General features: G+C 41.7%; 1 protein-coding gene across 1 annotated transcript in view; it reads right to left on the bottom strand.

The window, feature by feature from the left end:
- The window catches only part of LOC126455984 (uncharacterized), a gene marked incomplete at its 3' end in the record, with an annotated part of 1,226,620 nt that overhangs the window by 16,569 nt on the left and 1,188,544 nt on the right, over positions 1–21,507 (bottom strand). The window contains exon 35 of the mRNA XM_050091741.1: positions 14,230–14,391. Coding sequence (XP_049947698.1) covers positions 14,230–14,391 — 162 coding nt within the window. The remainder of the gene's footprint in view (positions 1–14,229; positions 14,392–21,507) is intronic.

Here is a 21,507-nt window from a genome sequence, read left to right as displayed (position 1 = left end):
ACTGCGAACGGCTGAAAGCAAGGGGAAACTACAGCCGTAATTTTTCCCGGGGGCATGCGCCTTTACTGTATGGTTAAATGATGATGGCGTCCTCTTGGGTAAAATATTCCGGAGGTAAAATAGTCCCCCATTCGGATCTCCGGGCGGGGGCTACTCAAGAGGACGTCGTTATCAGGAGAAAGAAAACTGGCGTTCTACGGATCGGAGCGTGGAATGTCAGATCCCTTAATCGGGCAGGTAGGTTAGAAAATTTAAAAAGGGAAATGGATAGGTTAAAGTTGGATATAGTGGGAATTAGTTAAGTTCGGTGGCAGGAGGAACAAGACTTTTGGTCAGGTGAATACAGTGTTATAAATACAAAATCAAATAGGGGTAATGCAGGAGTAGGTTTAATAATGAATAAAAAAATAGGAGTGCGGGTAAGCTACTACAAACAGCATAGTGAACCCATTATTGTGGCCAAGATAGACACGAAGCCCACGCCTACTACAGTAGTACAAGTTTATACGCCAACTAGCTCTGCAGATGATGAAGAAATTGATGAAATGTATGATGAAATAAAAGAAATTATTCAGATAGTGAAGGGAGACGAAAATTTAATAGTCATGGGTGACTGGAATTCCAGAGTAGGGAAAGGGAGAGAAGCAAACATAGTGGGTGAATATGGATTGGGGGAGAAAAATGAAAGAGGAAGCCGCCTGGTAGAATTTTGCGCAGAGCATAACTTAATCATAGCTAACACTTGGTTCAAGAATCATAAAAGAAGGCTGTATACATGGAAGAATCCTGGAGATACTAGAAGGTTTCAGATAGATTATATAATGGTAAGACAGAGATTTAGGAACCAGGTTTTAAATTGTAAGACATTTCTAGGGGCAGATGTGGACTCTGACCACAATCTATTGGTTATTAACTGTAGATTAAAACTGAAGAAACTGCAAAAAGGTGGGAATTTAAGGAGATGGGACCTGGATAAACTGAAAGAACCAGAGGTTGTACAGAGTTTCAGGGAGAGCATAAGGGAACAATTGACAGGAATGGGGGAAAAATACAGTAGAAGAAGAATGGGTAGTTCTGAGGGATGAAGTAGGGAAGGCAGCAGAGGATCAAGTAGGTAAAATGGCGAGGGTTAGTAGAAATCCTTGGGTAACAGAAGAAATATTGAATTTAGTTGATGAAAGGAGAAAATATAAAAATGCAGTAAATGAAGCAGGCAAAAAGGAATACAAACGTCTCAAAAATGAGATCGACAGGAAGTGGAAAATAGCTAAGCAGGGATGGCTAGAGGACAAATGTAAGGATGTAGAGGCTTATCTCACTAGGGGTAAGATAGACACTACAGGAAATTAAAGAGACCTTGGAGAAAAGAGAGCCATATGTATGAATATCAAGAGCTCAGATGGAAACCCAGTTTTAAGCAAAGAAGGGAAAGCACAAAGGTGGAAGGAGTATATAGAGGGCGTATACAAGGGCGATGTACTTGAGGACAATATTACGGAAATGGAAGAGGATGTAGATGAAAATGAAATGGGAGATACGATACTGCGTGAAGAGTTTGACAGAGCACTGAAAGACCTGAGTCGAAACAAGGCCCCAGGAGTAGACAACATTCCATTGGAACTACTGACGGCTTTGGGAGAGCCAGCCCTTACATCTACCATCTGGTGAGCAAGATGTATGAGACAGGCGGGCGAAATACCCTCAGACTTCAAGAAGAATATAATTATTCCAATCCCAAAGAAAGCAGGTGTTCACAGATGTGAAAATTACCGAACTATCAGTTTAATAAGTAACAGCTGCAAAATACTAACGCGAATTCTTTACAGACGAATGGAAAAAGTGGTAGAAGCCGACCTCGGCGAAGACCAGTTTGGATCCCGCAGAAATGTTGGAACACGTGAGGCAATACTGACCCTACGACTTATCTCAGAAAATAGATTAAGGAAAGGCAAACCTACATTTCTAGCATTTGTAGACTTGGAGAAGGCTTTTGACAATGTTGACTGGAATACTCTCTTTCAAATTCTGAAGGTGGCAGGGGTAAAATACAGGGAGCGAAAGGCTATTTACAATATGTACAGAAACCAGATGGCAGTTATAAGAGTCAAGGGGCATGAAAGGGAAGCAGCGGTTGGGAAGGGCGTGAGACAGGCTTGTAGCCTGTCCCTGATGTTATTCAATCTGTATATTCAGCAAGCAGTAAAGGAAACAAAAGAAAAATTCGGAGTAGGTATTAAAGTCCTTGGAGAAGAAATAAAAACGTTGAGGTTCGCCGATGACATTGTAATTCTGTCAGAGGCAGCAAAGGACTTGGAAGAGCAATTGAACGGAATGGACAGTGTCTTGAAAGGAGGATATAAGATGAACATCAACAAAAGCAAAACGAGGATAATGGAATGTAGTCGAATTAAGTCGGGTGATGCTGAGGGAATTAGATTAGGAAATGAGACACTTAAAGTAGTAAAGGGGTTTTACTATTTGGGGAGCAAAATAACTGATGATGGTCGAAGTAGAGAGGATATAAAATGTAGACTGGGAATGGCAAGGAAAGCGTTTCTGAAGAAGAGAAATTTGTTAACATCGAGTATAGATTTAAGTGTTAGGAAGTCGTTTCTGAAAGTATTTGTATGGAGTGTAGCCATGTATGGAAGTGAAACATGGACGATAAATAGTGTGGACAAGAAGAGAATAGAAGCTTTCGAAATGTGGTGCTACAGAAGAATGCTGAAGATTAGATGGGTAGATCACATAACTAATGAGGAGGTAATGAATAGAATTGGGGAGAAGAGGAGTTTGTGGCACAACTTGACAAGAAGAAGGGACCGGTTTGTAGGACATGTTCTGAGGCATCAAGGCATCACAAATTTAGCATTGGAGGGCAGCGTGGAGGGTAAAAATGGTAGAGGGAGACCAAGAGATGAATACACTAAGCAGATTCAGAAGGATGTAGGTTGCAGTAAGTACTGGGAGATGAAGAAGCTTGCGAAGGATACAGTAGCATGTAGAGCTGCATCAAACCAGTCTCAGGACTGAAGACAACAACAACAACAACAAGAACATCTCAAGAAGAATTTTCGCTTCAGCTATGTTCGTATGTCGAACAATTACGAGGACACAGCAAATGGATTATAGCATTGATAACGATACTGAAATCACAATAGTAAGGTCAAAGAGCTTACGCTGACAGATCAAAATTAAGAAAAAAAGGTGTGCCAAGACCCTGACTCGAACTCGAGTATGGAAACGCAAATCTGTCCTGCGCACAAACTAGGGAGCACAGCTACATAGTATTGAAAGAAGGCTCTTGCCGAATCTGTGGTTAAAGTGTTTGTAAATTGCCTTTCTATGATGCTCATTTGTTTCGTAAGGTATGCACTGAACGAAATTTCGTTTGAAACATTTTTGTGCCGTTGATGCAAAAACAATAGCGATGTGGTGTCCTAGTGCGCGAAGTTTGGTTCACCCTGCGTATTATTGTACGAAGCCTTACGAAATACACAGGTGAAAAAAGTCATGTGATACCACCTAATATCGTGTCGGGCCACCTTTTGACCAGCGTACTGCAGCAACTCGACGTGGCGTGGACTCAACATGTCGTTGGAATTCCCCCGCAGAAATACTGAGCCATGCTGTCCATGTAGCCGTCCACAGCTACCAAAGTGTTCCCGGTGCAGGATTCTGTGCACGAACCGACCTCTCGATTATGTCCCACAAATGTTCCAAGGGATTCATATCGGTGATCTAGGTGGCCAAATTATTCGCTCAAATTATACACAATGCTCTTCAAACGAGTCGCGAACAATTGTAGCCCGGTAACATGGCGCATTGTCATTTATAAAAATTCCTTCATTGTTTGGGAACATGAAGTCCACGAATGGCTGCAAACAGTCTCCAAGTAGCCGAATATAACCATTTCCGGTCATTGATCGGTTCATTTAGACCAGAGGACGCAGTTCGTGCCATGGAATGCCATATCCATTAACGCCAGATTTCGCCGCACTGTCCTAACAGATACGTACGTCGACGTCCCACACTGATTTCTGTGGTGACTTAACGCAGTGTTGCTTGTATGTCAGCACTGCCAGCTCTATGCAAACGCCGCTGCCGTTGGTCGTTACGTGAAGGCTGTCGGCCACAGCGTTGTCCGTGGTGAGAGGTAATGCTTGAAATTCGGTATCCTCGGCACACTCTTGACGCTGTGGATCTCGGAATATTGAATTCCCTAACGATTTACGAAATGGAATGTTCCATGCGTCTTAGTCCAACTACCATCCGCTTTCGAAGTCGGTTAATTCCCCTCATGCGGCCATTATTTTGTCTGAAACCTTTTCATATGAAGCACCTGAGTACAAATGTCAGCTCAGCCAATGCACTGCCCCTTTACGCTTTGTGTACGCGATACTATCGGCATCTGTGCATGTGCAGACGCTATTACACCACTTTGTCACCTGAGTCTATGATTTTCGCGGTAAACAAGCGCGCGATCACGTAAGAATTAAGTATATCACGGCAGTTTTCATTAAATGCTTTTATTCTTGCTGCTCTAGCCTCAGTAGGTAAATACAGATTAACAGCATTCGTCCCCTTGTTGCTTTTGTAAGCACTCTCACAGCTGTGTCACGCAACCTATTACGGCCAGACAACTGCAAGCACGAAGGCTATCCTGCTTGAGGCGCATTCGATCCGTTCGGAAGTTGTTTGGCAGTCGCTCTGCCATGCAAGCAGTATCCGAGTCGCACCACGCAAACCCTGACATACAGACAGACGCGTTTCTTTTCTGTACTTTACGCTGCACTCTTTTCCTAGCGTACTGTGCAGATGTTACGTCCTACAGTGAAGTTGAATTTACAGGGTGAGACCAAAGTACACCGATAAAATTTCTAAAGTTGTTCCGGGATATTTTCAGAGTACTTTGGCACCAGGTTAAAAATACTCCTGTCGGAGCACACAAAAACGTGAATATGTTCGCACGCCAAATTTTTTAATGACGAAGGTGGAATGAGGAATGAGGCAGCTGGTTCTCCGCTTTTCTGTCAGGGTCTTTTTGTACTCCGACACGAGCATTTTCAACCTGGTTTTCTTCTTTTCCCTTTACAGAAAGGTGTGTTGTTTATAGAAAACGAATTCTATAGGTCAGTACAGTTTTAACAGTTTATTTATTCACTTCGGTACATTTAGGTACTTTGACACGTGTAAACAAGACATAAGTACGCATTATACACTGAAGCTCCAATAAAACTGGTATAGGCATGTGCATTCAAATACAGAGATATGTAAACATTTTATTTTCACAAGTCCGTCTTGATCACACAGATTTCTTACACTTTATTACCGGTAACTGTACCACAACTACGTTTAAGGTAACTGGTCTCTCAGGCTGGAAGACTTTTTAGATATTTTATTTTATTGTTACACTTTTTATACTAGCTTATACATGTTGTATGTTTCACCTAGTCAGGCTAGTGGCTGTATTATATTAGCATTTGTACTTTTTATGGTATTTTAAGTATGAATCCAATTTCACATCAGTTACGTTATACTGTCAGGCGCTCGTTTTGCTATGAGAAGTAATTTTAAGAAATTTTTATCTAATCACTGTGCAAGCTTCAATTTAATCATCACATTGGTGACACTGGTTTAATATGCGCACTAGCTAAAGTGTCCTCTGCTGGCATTAGTCTCTTGCGTAAATACCAGACGCAATCTGGGTATTGCCAGCACGTACCATGTACTCACATGTTTAACTTGACAATGATTTACATCAGAATATTTTAATCGTACGTATGGCTGCTATATGTGGTAATAAAAATTTTATAATTTTATGTTTTATGTATCACTAAGGCTTGTTAGATTTAGCGTTAACTGTTGAACCTGTCACTTAAACAATACTTATCTTTGTAACAGATCTGAGGAAGGCAGTATGCTGAAACCGGTAATAAGGTGTAAGAAATCTGTGTGATCAAGATGGACTTGTAAAAATGAAGTGCCAAAAATGATTGCGGACTCATTTACAGACTTTATGTCTTCAATTAATAAGATATGTAAACAGGAAGAACACGGCACTTCGGCCGTCAACGCTTATATATGAGACAAGTGTCTGGCGCAGTTATCAGATTGTTTATTGCTGCTACACTGGCAGATTATCAAGATTTAAGTGAGTCTGAACGTGATGCTACGATTGGCGCACGAGCGATAGCACACAGCGTCTCCGAGGTAGCGAAGAGTGGTTTTTTCTCGTACGACCATTTTACGAGTGTACCGCGAATATCAGGAATCCGGTAAAATATCAAATCTCCGACATTGCCGGGGAAATATCCTACGAGAGCGGGACCAACGATGACTGGAGAGAATCGTTCAACGTGACAGAAGTGCAGTCCTACCCCAAACGGCTGCAGATTTCAATGCTGGGCCATCAACAAGTGTCAGTGTGCGAATAATTCAAGGACACATCATTGTTATAGGCTTACCGAGCGAAGGCTCATTCGTGTACCCTTGATGACTGCACGACACAAAGCTTTACGGCTCGCCTGGGCCCGGCAATATCGCCATTGGACTGCTGATGACTGGAAACATGTTACCTGGTCGAAAGAGTCTCGTTTCAAACTGTATCGAGCATATGGACGTGTAAGGGGAAGGAGACAACGTCATGACTCTATGGACCATGCATGTCAGCATGGCACTGTTCAAGCTGGTGCAGGCTCTGTAGTGGTGTGGGGCGTATGCAGTTAGAGCGATTACAGCAGGACAATGACATACCCCACACGTCCATAATTGCTACAGAGTGGCTCCAGGAACAGTCTTTTGAGTTTAAACACTTCCGCTGGCCATCAAACTCCCCAGACATGAACATAATTGAATATATCTGGGGTGTTTTGCAATGTGGTGTTCAGAAGAGATCTCCACCCCGTCGTCTTAAGAACATATCGTAAAAATTTCGACTATTTGCCATTAATAGAATTTGTAGAAGTGGCTGCCCCCACAAGTGCTACTTTTGATACCCAGAAATCTTAGTTTTTCGGGGTTTTCTCTGGAACCGCACATGAACAAATGGTGCTTTCATAAGCGGCGTTAAGACCGACCTTAGACCACACCTAATTCAAAAGAACAACCGATTTGCTTTGTTATCCTGGAATGGAGGAAGAGTGTAATGTTTAATTTTTGACCTTGAACCGTAGGACAGATACAGTGTGCACGGACCGATAAGGGATCTGTCATTTCCAGTGACTCGTTACAGAGTCATTGCATTGCGTTTGATTTCTCACACTCACTTATCTTAGTAGCTGTATTTCACTGAGAAAATCTGCACAACAGTGAATATATCGACGGTATGCGCTGCGTGTCCTGTATGGAAACAAACTTGGTCTACTCATTCAGTATCGCTCTCAAACTCATTTGAATAACCTACTGCAGTATTCATTAATTTCGGTTCTTATAGAAAAGTTGTCTTGTTCTTCTTTGATATGCATATTTCCTACGTGAACAGCCCTTATCGATATATACGAATCTCACTGTTCTGCTTTTGCCGTAACTAAAGCTCACTTTGATCCCCTCTCTCAAGGTTGCATTCAATGTTACTTTGTTGTGGGTCCAGTTTGTGCTTCCCACAGTGTTAGTTGTACGTTAACAGTGATAAACAGGCATAGGGATAAGTTTACTGATGAGGTATTGTCCGATATGCACCTCGTACACAGAAGTGACAAAAGTTATGAGTTACCTCTTAATATCATATCGGACCTCCTTTTGCCCGGCACAGTGCAGCATTTCGATGTGGCATGGACTCAAGAGGTCGTTGTAAATCTCCTGGAGAAGTATTGAGCCATGATGCTTGTACAGCCGTCCATAATTGCAAAGCTGTTGCCAGTGCAGGATTTTGTACACGAGCTAGCATCTCGATTATGTCCCATAAATGTTCGATGGGATTCATGTCGGACAACCTGGGTGGCCAACTCACACTGTTCTTCAAACCAATCGCGGACAATTTTGGCCCAGTGACTTGGCGCATTTTCATCCACAAATATTCCATTGTTGTTTGAGAACATGAAGTCCATGAATGGCATCAAATGGTCTCATTTGGTTCAGTCAGTATCTTGCTGTTAGCGAAGGCACTCGCGTCGATGGTCTGTTACCATAGCCCATTAACGACAAATTTCGCCGCCCTGTCCTGACGTTCGTCGTGCGTCCCACTTCGATTTCTGCGGTTATTTCGCTTACTGCTGCTTGTTTGTTAGCACTGCCAATTCTACACAAACGCCGGTACTCTCGTTCGTTAAGTGAGGGCCGTTGGCCGTTGAGTTGTCCGTTTTGAGAGGTAATGCCTGAAGTCTGGTATTCTCGGCAGAGTCTTGACACTGTGGAACTCGGAATATTGAATTCACTAACGATTCTCGAAATGCAGTGTCCATGAATTCAGCTCCAACTACCATTCCGCGTTCAAAGTCTGTTAATTCCCGTTGTGCGTGCATAATTACGTCGCAAACGTTTCACGTGAATCAGCCAAATACGAATGACAGCTCCGCCAATGCACTGCCCTTACATACTTTGTGTAAGCGAGAGTACCACCATCTGTACATGTGCATACATGGGCGACTACAAGCAGCTCTAGCCTACCGTTTTAGAAAGAAACCATCTTACAGGCTTTTTTACTCTTGTGAATGTATTTTCGCAGAAACAAAGGTAACTGTAATAATATACCGCGCGCGTCATAATATTGCATTATTACTCCGTAACGAGCCACCGGAGACCACGGGTACATTACACACACACACACACACACACACACACACAGTGCTCCAACAGCCTCAAAAAATTCTGTCGCTGGAGGTCGAGTGCTCCCTGTGTTGAAGCACGAAGCATGTAGAGAAGATCCGTTTCTTAAATATTGACTCTTATTTGTTGAAGGAAGAACGACTGCATTATTTAGGGAAGTTTGATGGCTTAGTTTAGTATTATAGATCTCAAATAAGCCAAAATTCACTCTGATGTTTTTAATCAGATGAAAACACGCGCGAAACGTTGCTAATGTAATGGGAACTACGAGGACTGTCCAAAAAGTAAGTTCCAATTGATCGCGAAATGGAAACCACAGTGAAAATCAGAAATGTTTTATTTGTAACAGTTAGCTACACCTTCCAGCTACTTCTCTACGAAGTCGCCGTTCTGACTTAGACATTTGTCGTAGGGTTGTACCAACTTTCCAATACCCTCATCATAGAAAAAAGCCGCCAGTGAGTGCTTTCCGCCAATTCTCTGCGCTGGCCTACAGCTCGTTGTCTGTGTCAGAATGTTGTCTCCATAGTCAGCGGTTCATGTGAGCAGAGACGAAACTCAGAGGGAGACAATCACGGGCTGTATTGTGCGTAATAAAACATTTCCAATTGAAAACGATGCAGGAGTATCTTCATTGCCCCTGCAGTGTGCGGCTGAGAATTGTCTTGAAGAACAAAACGCACGACAGTTATGTAATGTTGGCTGCAAAGCTTCAGGCGAAATTTCTCACCAGGCCCTCGTACTTGGCGGGAGACACTATTTTCTAGACATCTTTATTCGCTCACTATGAGCTCAGAAATGAGAAGAGCGACGTGATGCTATCTAGGGTCATACTAGAGACATTGCCGAACATATCCGTGCAAAACTTTATCGGGTTTTCACTGTGGTTTCCATTTCGCGACCGATCGGAACGTACTTTCTGGACACCCCTCGTATTTATACAGTGTAGAATTCTTAGTGACTTCTGTGCTGTAACGTCATATTTACAGCGAACGTGGGAGGGCGAAGCTATCTGGCCTGTTCAGGTTTTAAGTATACCTGATCCCGCCCCCTCCCTCTCTCTCTCTCTCTCTTTCTTCCTTTTTCTCTCTCTCTCTCTCTCTCTCTCTCTCTCTCTCTCTCTCTCTCTCTCTCTCTCTTTCACTCTCTCTCTGCGACATCCTACAGCACGTCCTCCACGGGGGGAAGGGGGACACTATGCAGAACTTATTTTGGTATGCAATTTTCGTTCGCTCTCAAACTCATTTGAATAACCTGTTGCAGTATTCATTAATTTCGGATCTTATACAAAAGTTGTCTTGTTCTTCTGTGATATCCATATTTCCTACGTGAACAGCCCTTTTCAATATATAAGAATCTCACTTCTGCGTTAACGGATTTGGGACTGATCTCCGCGTTTTAGCGTTCATGAGTCACGCCCATACAGCGGTGTCGAGACGGTCACTGTTTAGTGTAATTATATTTGGGCTTTTCTTCTGCAGAGACTTCCAACCACCCTATGCAGTGTACTATATATTTTAGAAAATACGTGAACCTTGTCTTCAAGGTATTGGTCGTTCAAAAACTTGATGAAACATCCAAGTTATTTGGTTTGCTACAAATACCATAAAAGCACGTATCGGTTCTGATTACTGGTCAAATGAAGTTTTTTGCTCTAAATGTTATCTCCTGATGCGATACAGTATCCTGGATTTCTGAGGATAAGACGTTACCCACTGTCGTCCACTGACTTGGCTAAACCCCAGTAGCTGCTTTTGCTTTCTAAGCTGAGTCACATCGGCAAACAATAATGTGAACGATAGCGCCAACAGTATCTACCCTTGCTCTATACTAGGTTGTTACATAAGTTCGTAGCGTTTTCGTTTTGCGTGTTGGTATTCCGATTGTTATGCCTTTATATACCGATTGCCTCTTTTTTTTTGTAGTTCACTGTTGCTATTCGAATTTACGTATTGTTATTTCCAGATAGTGAGTGGAGCTCTGGACGCTAGAAAACGCAGTGCCAAGTGGAGAAATCGGAACATCTCCGACATATCTTCCGTTTGAGTTCAATAGAGGGGTGACAGCATAGGAGGCATCCAGAAACATTTGCACCTTGTATGGGGATTTAGAAGTCTTGCTCATAATGTATTTCCCAGATATTTTGTCACATAAGTCTGCTGTATGCATTTAGTATATTATAATCTGGTTTAAAAATATTAACATGGAATGTGTTTGTACTCTGCAACGGAATGTGCGCTGATGTGAAACGTCCTGGCGGCACATACTCCGCTGCAGAGTACAAATTCATTCTGGAAACAATCCCGCAGGCTGTGGCTCAGCCGTTTCGGTGCACTATCCTTTCCTCCAGAAACAACCAAGAGATTAGAACAAAACAAGTTAATAAATGTTGATCAGTAGGAAGATCAACAAATAATAATGATAATAATAATGTGTACTACCGTAAAAAGACAATCGTCGTTTAAGTTTGTTACCAAAAATCTAGAAAAATACTTAACCGATTTGCTTCAAATTTCTACACGATACTCTAATAAACTTTCAGACCGACAAAACCTATATAGTTTTCAAAATATTAGTAATATACAAACGTATATATGGAATGCATAAAGGGAAAAGGTTTGTACGGAAATTTCGAAAAGTTATTGACCATTTACTTTCACCTTTTACACGATACTATAACGAGTATTCGGACGAACATGTACCGTATATATATATATATATATATATATATATATATATATATATATATATATAGGGTGGTCCATTGATAGTGACCGGGCCAAAAATTTCACGAAATAAGCACGAAACGAAAAAACTACAAGGAACGAAACTTGTCTAGCTTGAATGGGGAAACCAGAAGGCGCTATGGTTGGCCCGCTAGATGGCGTTGCCAAAGGTCAAACGGATATCAACTGCATTTTTTTAAATAGGAACCCCCGTTTTTTATTACATATTCGTGTAGTACGTAAAGAAATATGGATGTTTTAGTTGGACCACTTTTTTCGCTTTGTGACAGATGGCGCTCTGATAGTCACAAACGTATAAGTACGTGGTATCACGTAACATTCCGCCAGTGCGGACGCTATTTGCTTCGTGATACATTAACCGTGTTAAAATGGACCGTTTACGAACTGCGGAAAAGGTCGATATCTTGTTGATGTATGGCTATTGTGATCAAAATGCCCAACGGGCGTGTGCTATGTATGCTGCTCGGTATCATCCAAGTGTCTGGACTGTTCGCCGGATAGTTACGTTATTTAAGAAAAGAGAAAGTGTTCAGCCACATGTGAAACGTCAACCACGATCTGCAACAAATGATGATGCCCAAGTAGGTGTTGGCTGCCGTCGCGGCTCATCCGCACATCAGTAGCAGACAAATTGCGCGAGAATAGGGAATCTCAAAAACGTCGGTGTTGAGAATGCTACATCAACATCGATTGCACCCGTACCATAATTCTATGCACCAGGAATTGCATGGCGAAGACTTTGAACGTCGTGTACAGTTCTGCCACTGGGCACAAGAGATATTACGGGACGACGACAGATCTTTTGTACGCGTTTTTCTTAGCGACGAAGTGTCATTCACCAACAGCTGTAACGTAAACCGGCGTAATATGCAGTATTGGGCAACGGAAAATCCACGATGACTGCGACAAGTGGAACATCAGCGACCTTGGCGGGTTAATGTATGGTGCGGTATTACGGGAGGAAGGATATGTTTGTGACTATTACTGCGCCATCCATCACAAAGCGAAAAAAGTGGTCCAATTAAAACATTCATATTTCTTTACGTACAACATGAATATGTAACAAAAAACGGGGGTTCCTATTAAAAAAAACGCAGTTGATATCCATTTGACCTATGGCAGCGCCATCTAGCGGGCCAACTATAGCGCCATCTGGTTTCCCCTTCAAGCTAGACGAGTTTCATTCTTTGTAGTTTTTTCGTTTGACGCTTATGTCGTGAGATATTTGGCCCGGTCACGATCAATGGACCTCCCTGTATATATATAATCTGTTAATATTTATGCAGTGTATAAAGGGCAAACGCTGTTACCTAAAATCTGAAAAAATTCTTACTTGATTTACTTCAAATTTTTACACGATACTCAAATGCACATTCAGACGGGCAGCTATAATAACAATGTACAAGTTTCATGTTTAAATCGGTTGGAAGAAAGAAACTGCAAAGCATGTGCTCTGCTGTCAAAATGTGCTTGTTTTTTTTTCTGACAGTTTTAACTTTGGTGGCAGCGCATTTAAAGTATTAGACTAATAGTTTCTCCCATACATATTCCTTCTCATTAAACACTGAAACGTCCCCTTAGAAAAATTTATGAATGATTGTGCTGTAAACCCCTTACGTTATTTGATTTTCAAACAGCTGAGGAAAACTGAACGTACTCAGGCATTCCGCTCTTTACTTATTCTGATCATCACTAAACTGACACACGATATTTTTAGCGCAACGCAATCTGACTGTTAATAATCCCTACAAAAGAATGGCCCTGACTAACAATAACCTATACCTTTCATGAATCACTTACCTCACAAAAATCTTCATTACTCGAACTACTGCAATACAACGAACGCCAATACTGCCAGCTAAATAAAAGATTATAACTACTGAAGTCACTAACTACTGATAGGCATAGTTAGCAAATGAAAGATTTTGATAAAGAACAAACAATGTCTTTACCTCAATAGTGTTCAAAAGTCATAATATATGTATCAGTTCAACACATCCAGTCTTACAAATTTACTGTCTCTGATGGACACACGTCCAGATCATCCGCTCTCAAAACTCCGCCATCTCTCTCCCCACATCCACCACTGCTGGCGGCTCACCTCCAACTGCGCAACGCTATGCGCTGTTAACAGCCAAATGCCCAACGCTACAATAGCAAATTCCAACAATGCGAACCAGCCACAGATTGCACACAGCACAGTCAGTGATTTTCATACAGAACGCTACGTGACGTTACCAACATAAAAATCTAAACAGCCTACTTACAATACCTTTAGTATCAATATATACACGCAATGTGCCGTTTTGTTTTCTTCCTCACAGTCACTATTCACAAAAGACAGGAAACTTGAAATAAACCAGGCTCATGGTCAGAGAGAAAGGGGAAAGTAGAAGGACAGGCAGATGGGGAATAAATGGACATAGAGACGGGGAAGGAGGAGATGGAGGGAGAGGGGCAGAAGTAGATGAACAGAGAGGGGGAGATGAGGTGATGGACAGAAAAAGGTCTGAGGAGGTGGAGGAGGAGGAGGAGGAGGAGGAGGAGGAGGAGGAGGCGATGGACAAATAGAGAGAGGTGAGGACATTAACAGAGAGATGGGAAGAAGGAGACTGGGACGCATATCTAACTGAAAAACATTTTGTTTGCAAGTCTGAAGCACTGCCAGGTTCGCTAGCTCAGTAGAAAGGTGGAGGTTAGAGGCAGCGACACGCACCTGCCCCTCCGAGATGGGCCTGAGCGTGGCGGAATCGTCTGGCGAGGCGGGCAGCGGGTGCGGCCGCCCCCACGACTCCTCGATGCGCAGCTGGATGCCGGCCAGCGCCGCCGCCTCCTCCTTGCTGCATGGCAGCGCACCGCCCACCACCAGCTGCAGCAGCTGCAACATCGCACCACACACACACACTTGAGCCCCTGTCGCACGGTGCACCTATGCAGCAGCGCCGCAAATGTACATGTCTGGAACTGCGGACTGGTTCAAGCCGCACAATTACTCGATGCCTGCGAGATAGTCTTGGCGTGAATCCGCGCATGAGCACTACACGACAATATCGCACGAATATCGAAGAGGAATGTCACTGATTTCTTGTAAAGTCATTCATTGAAACTAAAATTTTCTAAGAGCTCAACGTTCCTGTTTATTAAGTACTTGTTTTTATTTTTGTTATTATTAATCATTGAGGAACTATTTGAAGGAGAAGATATTGCTAATGAGGGAGAAATTCTGGAAGAAGAGAGCAATGTAAATATCGACATGATAGGGCCACCTATATCTAAAGAGGAATTCAACAGTGCCTTGAATGATCTAAGTAATAGCAAAGCGACAGGCACAGAAAACATCCCAGCAGAAATACTGAAGTAAATTGGAGAAAACAAAGGAGTACTTCTATAAACTTATTAAAGAGTACTATGAAGATGGAAAAGAACCACTTACAGATTTGCTTAACAGCAAAACAGTAATAATCTCAAAAAAAAAAAAAAAAAAAAAAAAAAGAAAAGAAAAGGAAATGCTCTGGACTATGAGAATTATAGAACTATCTCCTTACTACCCCACACTTCCAAAAACAATGTTAAACATAATAAAAAATCGAATAGAAAAGAAAATGGAGGCAAATCTAGGAGAAGAACAGTTTGTTTTAGATCCGGAAAAGGAAGTAGAGAGGCAATACTAGACGAGTTGGAGTCAATAGGAAAACCTACTTGACCTTTATAGATTTACAAAAAGCATTTGACATGGTTAATTGGAAATTGTTATTTCGAGCAACGAAGGAAATAAATCTTGATTGGAGGGACAGAAGATTAATCTGGAACCTGTACAGAAGGCAGGAAGCAGAGATAGAAGTGAATGGCGTGAAGAAGAAGGCAAAAATAAGGAGGGGAGTAAGGCAAGGATACCCATTATCACCATATTTGTTCAAGTTATTTATTGAAAACATCATTGAAAAACTGAAAAGAATAACCAAAGGAATTAAAATTAACAGGGAACGAATACACTGTATCCGTTTTGCAAATGATATAGTAGTACTTGCTGACTCAGTAAAGGAAATGAAGATAAGTTGCTAAAATTTGCCATAATCCTAAGAGAATTTAATCTAAAAATAAATAAGAAGGAAACAAAAAACTATGGTAGTTGGGAAGACAAAAGAAAATGGTAAAGTTAGTATTAAACTAGAAGATGATGTTCTAGAGCAGGTTGAGAACTTCTGTTATTTGGGAAGCACAATCACTGACGACAATAAATGTATCACAGATATAAAGAGAAGAATAGCCTTGGCAAAGCAAGCTTTCCAAAATAAAAGGAATTTACTAACAGACAATCATACAAGCCTAGAAAGTAGGAAAAAGTTTTGCCAAAACTTTTGTCTGGAGCGTCCTAACATACGGATGTGAAGCGTGGACTCTGGGAAAGGCAGAGAAAAAGAGACTGGAAGCAATGGCAATGTGGATATGGAAAAGAATGACGAAAACAAGCTGGGTAGATAGAAAAAGTAATGAACATGTCTTAGGAGAAGTGAATGAGAACAAAACGCTGCTAAATTATATAGGTAAAAGAAAATCAAAAATGATAGGGCACAAAATGAGACACAACCAGTTCCTAAAAAATGTACTTGAAGGATAAGTTTTAGGGAAAAAACCAAGAGACAGGCCAAGAGCAACGTATTTTAGTAACATCAAAGAAGATATGGGGACAAAATCGTATGAAGAATTGAAGAGGATGACAATGGAGAGAGGGAAGTGGCTAAATCGACAAGGCATAGCCTTTAGTTTATGATGATGATGTTTAATCATTAAATAATTGTTGGTCTTTTATGTAACTATCACTGAATTGTCTTATTACTGTTCTCAGGCATAGGCTGAACTATTCGCTTTATATTACACAAGTATATGTTTATCTAAATTTACATTTGCACAGCAATTTGCATATGGAAGATACAGTTATTTTTGGAGTTATTGCCCTAGCAGTGTCTATAACCCTTAGGATTACGGCACGATAACGACGACGAAAAGCCAGACACTGTCGAGTTCACCCCTGACTGGGAAAAGGGACGAATCCAGTGGCTTATATTCCCATTAATGAAGGACTTGAGACCCGAAGATCCGCAGTAATTTCGGAACTTTGGGAGAATTGACCTGGCTTATTCCGACAGGATGCTGTCGATGATAAAGTAAGGAATTCGCTCCAGTGAGTAATGGAGGAAACAGTTTCACCTAGTCGGAAATAAGAATTAAATCATTTGATTATACAATGTAAGCTTTCACGGATGATACTGACATCACATAAAACTTCCTGGCTGATACGCCGTTGTCGATAAACGTATATAACGTTCTCCTAACGTTTCCTCTCTGACTGCGGAGACATCTTCAGAAGAAAAATGGCGATCTAAAACCAGAACTCGAGGGCATATAGAGGTCACCAAAGTGCAACACATGACATCGGCTACGAGATTATCTCTGGTAGTGTCAGAATTCTCGGCTGAAAATAATCGATCGTCATTCTTACGCTGCAATGTTGACATCCAAATTTTATCTAATTTAACACATTTCTCTTTCCTGTTAATATTATTACGGTGTTATCGATAGCCTTTCTATACATACGGGCATGATAATGCAATGTTTTCAATATAACACTCGTCTCGCCAATGATGGGCTGTGGTGTCCTCTACACTGCCCGTATGTTGTGCCCTTCCTAGAGTTCTGGTTGCAGTTCTCCATTTTACCTCTGAAGATGTCTCCCGCAGTCGGAGAGGAAACCTTAGCAGAAAGTTTATCGACCACGGCCTATTAGCCCGAAAGTTGTAAATCATTTGTTTACTCATTTTGTAATCGGACTCACCCTCTCCGACTAATGCCAGTTTCTCCTCCCTGGCATGCTGAAATAAAGTAAAAGATGCAACAAAATCAAACGTGACCTTCATCAGTTACGTCACTTCATATACAAATCGAAAATCACACGTATAAAGTTACATGCTTATTTACTCAGAAATAAACGATTTTCGGCACACCTTATTATGATATAGTGAGTCGTGATGATCATAAGGATTATACACTTTTCCTCACCACACACTTCAATTACGATGCTTAATGCTAATTTCTAGAAAACCAAGCTATCAGTACATAGAATGCTTTTCCAAGTAACTTGCATAGTTAAAAGATGGTTGGCAAAAAATATTGATACTGTTTAGTTACTGCATTTACGAAAAATTAAGCACGGAAAAATTCGCAAAATCTCCAATACAAAAACCTGAAGTTAGCTGCTGGCTACAGATGTCAATAATAGTAGACCATAAACAATAGGACTATAACAAGCAGCAAACATACTCGGAGTACCCCTCTTGCGCTTGCCCGAGATATCGTCGTCTAGTGCATATGCGCAGATTCACGGGAGTTTTGCACCGCTTTCGATTTCCGAGGGCGGATAGCGTGTCCGCTAATTCTGTTAGTTCCACCCGTTCTACCACAAGGTGAGTGTCACACTAGACCTGTGCCGTTCGTGGCGGATCGCCGCCTGATACTCGCTTAACACACAGTACGTAGCCTCCATGTCTCCCGTACAACAACAGCAAAAAGTCACCACCCAAAAGCTCGTAGGGTGGAAAATACCGAGGCAGGCTGTTGCCGTCAGACTTCACCACAATGTATGTCATTTTGCGGAACAACCTCCATTCACTGAGCAAAACCGTAACGGTAGTCTTTACTTTTTATGCATAGAGTGACCGTCTTTTTGTCCCATGCAAGTACCACATGAGAAGAACTAAAAACCTGAAGTGGACGGGTTCAGCAAGGCTGCGTCTCAGTAAACTGAACAATATTACGAGGGTAATCCCAAAAGTAAGGTCTCCTAATTTTTTATAAGTACATAGACCTGTTCATTTCTACAATGGTTTACATAAGTTTACAGCTTGAACATTTAGCTATTTTTCGACATAATCACCATTTCTGTCGATGCACTTTTGTAAACGCTTTGCTGGCCGGAGTGGCCGTGCGGTTCTAGGGGCTACAGTCTGAAATCGAGCGACCGCTACGGTCGCAGGTTCGAATCCTGCCTCGGGAATGGATGTGTATGATGTCCTTAGGTTAGTTAGGTGTAATTAGTTCTAAGTTCTAGGCGACTGATGACCTCAGAAGTTAAGTCGCATAGTGCTCAGAGCCATTTGAACCATTTTTGTAGACGCTGTGGCAGTTTTCGTATGTCCATGTCATACCAGCTCGCCGCCATGCTGTTCAGAAAGTTATGAACCTCTTCTTTCATCTCGTCGTCGGAGCTGAATCGCTGGGACCACAATTAATGTTGACTGGTACTGTGAGACTCTGAAAAAACTCGAACGGGCAATTCAGAACCGAAGAAGAGGAATGTTGAGCAAGGGCGTACACATTCTCCATGACAACGCTCGCCCACAAATCGCTCGGCAAACCGTTGCTCTCTTGCAACAGTTTCAGTGGAACATGTTCGCCCACCCAACCTATAGTCCTGACTTGGCACCCAGTTCGCTAGGTTAAATGAACATTTGGCCGGAAAGCGATTCAGCTCCGACGACGAGGTGAAAGAAGTGGTTCATAACTTTCTGAACAGCATGGCGGCGAGCTGGTATGACATGGGCATACAAAAACGGCCACAGCGTCTAAAAAATGCATCGACAGAAATGGTGATCATGTCGAAAAATATCTAAATGTTCAAGCTGCAAACTGATGTAAACCATTGTAGAAATAAACAAACTTTTGGGATTACCCTCGTAGGTAAAAACTATTGTCACAGTGAGTGATAACTGGGGTCGTGTGTCCACATCAAAGATTTCCGTCTAGAGGATATACATACCCTTTCAGTCCAAAAAGTTTCGAGACTGGATTAATAGAAAGTAGGGAAACTTTAATAGTATATGGTGGTTCTAATGTTTTAGGTGTTCTACATAGGCTCTACCCATTTGAGTACAACATGCACAACCTTCGTACAATCAACTGAAACGGTTAAAAAAGTCCTTCTTTGAGATGTTGTTCCACTAGCTCGTCGTATTGGCTTGAATGTGGGTCTGTCGTCAAAGCGTTGACCCTTCTTTTGAATTTCTCCGCTTCGTCGTTTTGTGGCAGCTTCGTATTGGTAACAAATCTCGTCACCCAGATGTTTTCCAAAAAAAGGACTGTTCGTTTCTTCCGTTTTATTACAGTCAGAGCAGGCACCTACGCGTCACTGGTTCAGTTCGGGAGTCAAGGTGTGCGGGACAATCTTGGCCTACACTTTTCAGTTCTTCAGAACATCGTGAAGCATGTCTTGACATTTAGAGATGTTGCTCCATTGCGATTTTTCAAACACCAACATCGCCACACTATGGTCACACTGCTTGCTCACTGTTGACTGGTCCATTGAACATCTTTTATTTACGGTTGTTAGTTCAAGCTGCCACGGTAGTTACTACACTGACGTCGCTTATATGCCAGAAATAAAATCAGTATCGGAACTTTTTGGACGGACGGTGTATACGTGGAATTAGTTTTAACTTTAGATAAGAACAAGTGGTCACTATATTTTTTATGATCTATTTTTTCAAAACAAATTTTCATGAGAACCAAGTTGTTGTGATATTATTAGTATCACGTTTATTATTATATCTTTAACACAGCTAAGACAATAAATTTAACCAAACACGGACGCAAGAGTAAGCTTCTGCTTCAACGTTACGCCTACAGGTATGCCTGGAAAGATTTAATAGAGCGTCAGAATGTCCTGAGCAGTACGATACTTGAAATAAACTAGTACTTCTGGGCTGTAAATGCATTACTTTTGAAATGGATAGTTTATTGTTTATTAATTTATTTACGGAGAATCTGTGACTTTGCTTAGAACAACGAGGATGGGAACATGAACAGCTGCTCTATATTACTTCCTGAATACAATTCGTTATTGAAACAACGACAGATAAATATTTTATAAATTTAACAGTTTTTTTGCATTTTGTGGATATCGATTCACCAAAAGTCACAGTGAGTCACTCGTTTTTAATCTGCGTTAAACTGCCTTTTTTCATACATATAACAGCATCAATTAAAACGACAGTATCGGGTCGGTCCAGAGGTGGATTCCGAGGAATAGTTGGGAACTGAGACAGAGAGCGAACTAATCAGGAAAAAAAAAAATGGTTCGAATGGGTCTGAGCACTATGGGACTCAACATCTGAGGTCATCAGTCCCCTAGAAATTAGAACTACTTAAACCTAACTAACCTAAGGACATCACACACATCCACGCTCGAGGCAGGATTTAAACCTGCGACCGTAGCGGTCGCGCGGTTCCAGACTGTAGCGCCTAGAACCGCTCGGCCTCCCCACCCGGCCGAACTAATCAGAAGCTCGCGTATTAGTAATATGTTCTATCTCTGGTACATTTCAATTCAACAGGTCCAGTTGTATACCACGTCTGTTGTACAGGCATGTTCGTCGTAGGTAATAACACACAGAGCTGAAGCAAACAAACAGGCTCCGAATGCGACGAGTGAACTCCACGGTTAGACTGGCTGGCGTCGGTGCGGCGTCTTCTGAAGCCGGCTCGGTGGTGGCGCCAGGCACGCGTGCTGCATTCTGTGGGTCTTCGAGCCGGCCTCGGATTGGCGGGGCACACACATGAGATATCCAAGTTTTTACGTTTGTTGTATTACGTTTAAAAACGGCTGCATTTCTTTCATAAGTTCTGCAACATAGTATGATTCGGCAGAAAATTTCAGGTATTATGTATGCTTGAATATCGATTAAATGTCCCAGATAAACATATTCATTAACATTTTATACAATTATTGTTCAATATCATTTATCTACAATTAGCCATCTGTTGTGCATAATGTTTGTTTTGGACAGATTTATTTTTAAGGCTCATTTTTTCAAAATATACTAATAAATCCTTTATAAAGGACCGCAACTCTATCTTATTGTTGACAATAAGTACTATATCGCCTGTAAATTTCAAATCAGTTATTATTCTAATTCCTCTTTCTAGCCAAATAATTTTGGAC

This window comes from Schistocerca serialis, chromosome 2 (assembly GCF_023864345.2).
Source record: "Schistocerca serialis cubense isolate TAMUIC-IGC-003099 chromosome 2, iqSchSeri2.2, whole genome shotgun sequence".
Lineage (NCBI taxonomy): Eukaryota > Metazoa > Arthropoda > Insecta > Orthoptera > Acrididae > Schistocerca > Schistocerca serialis.
Note: the sequence above shows the minus strand (reverse complement) of the source record. Positions and strands in the feature narration are given on the sequence as shown.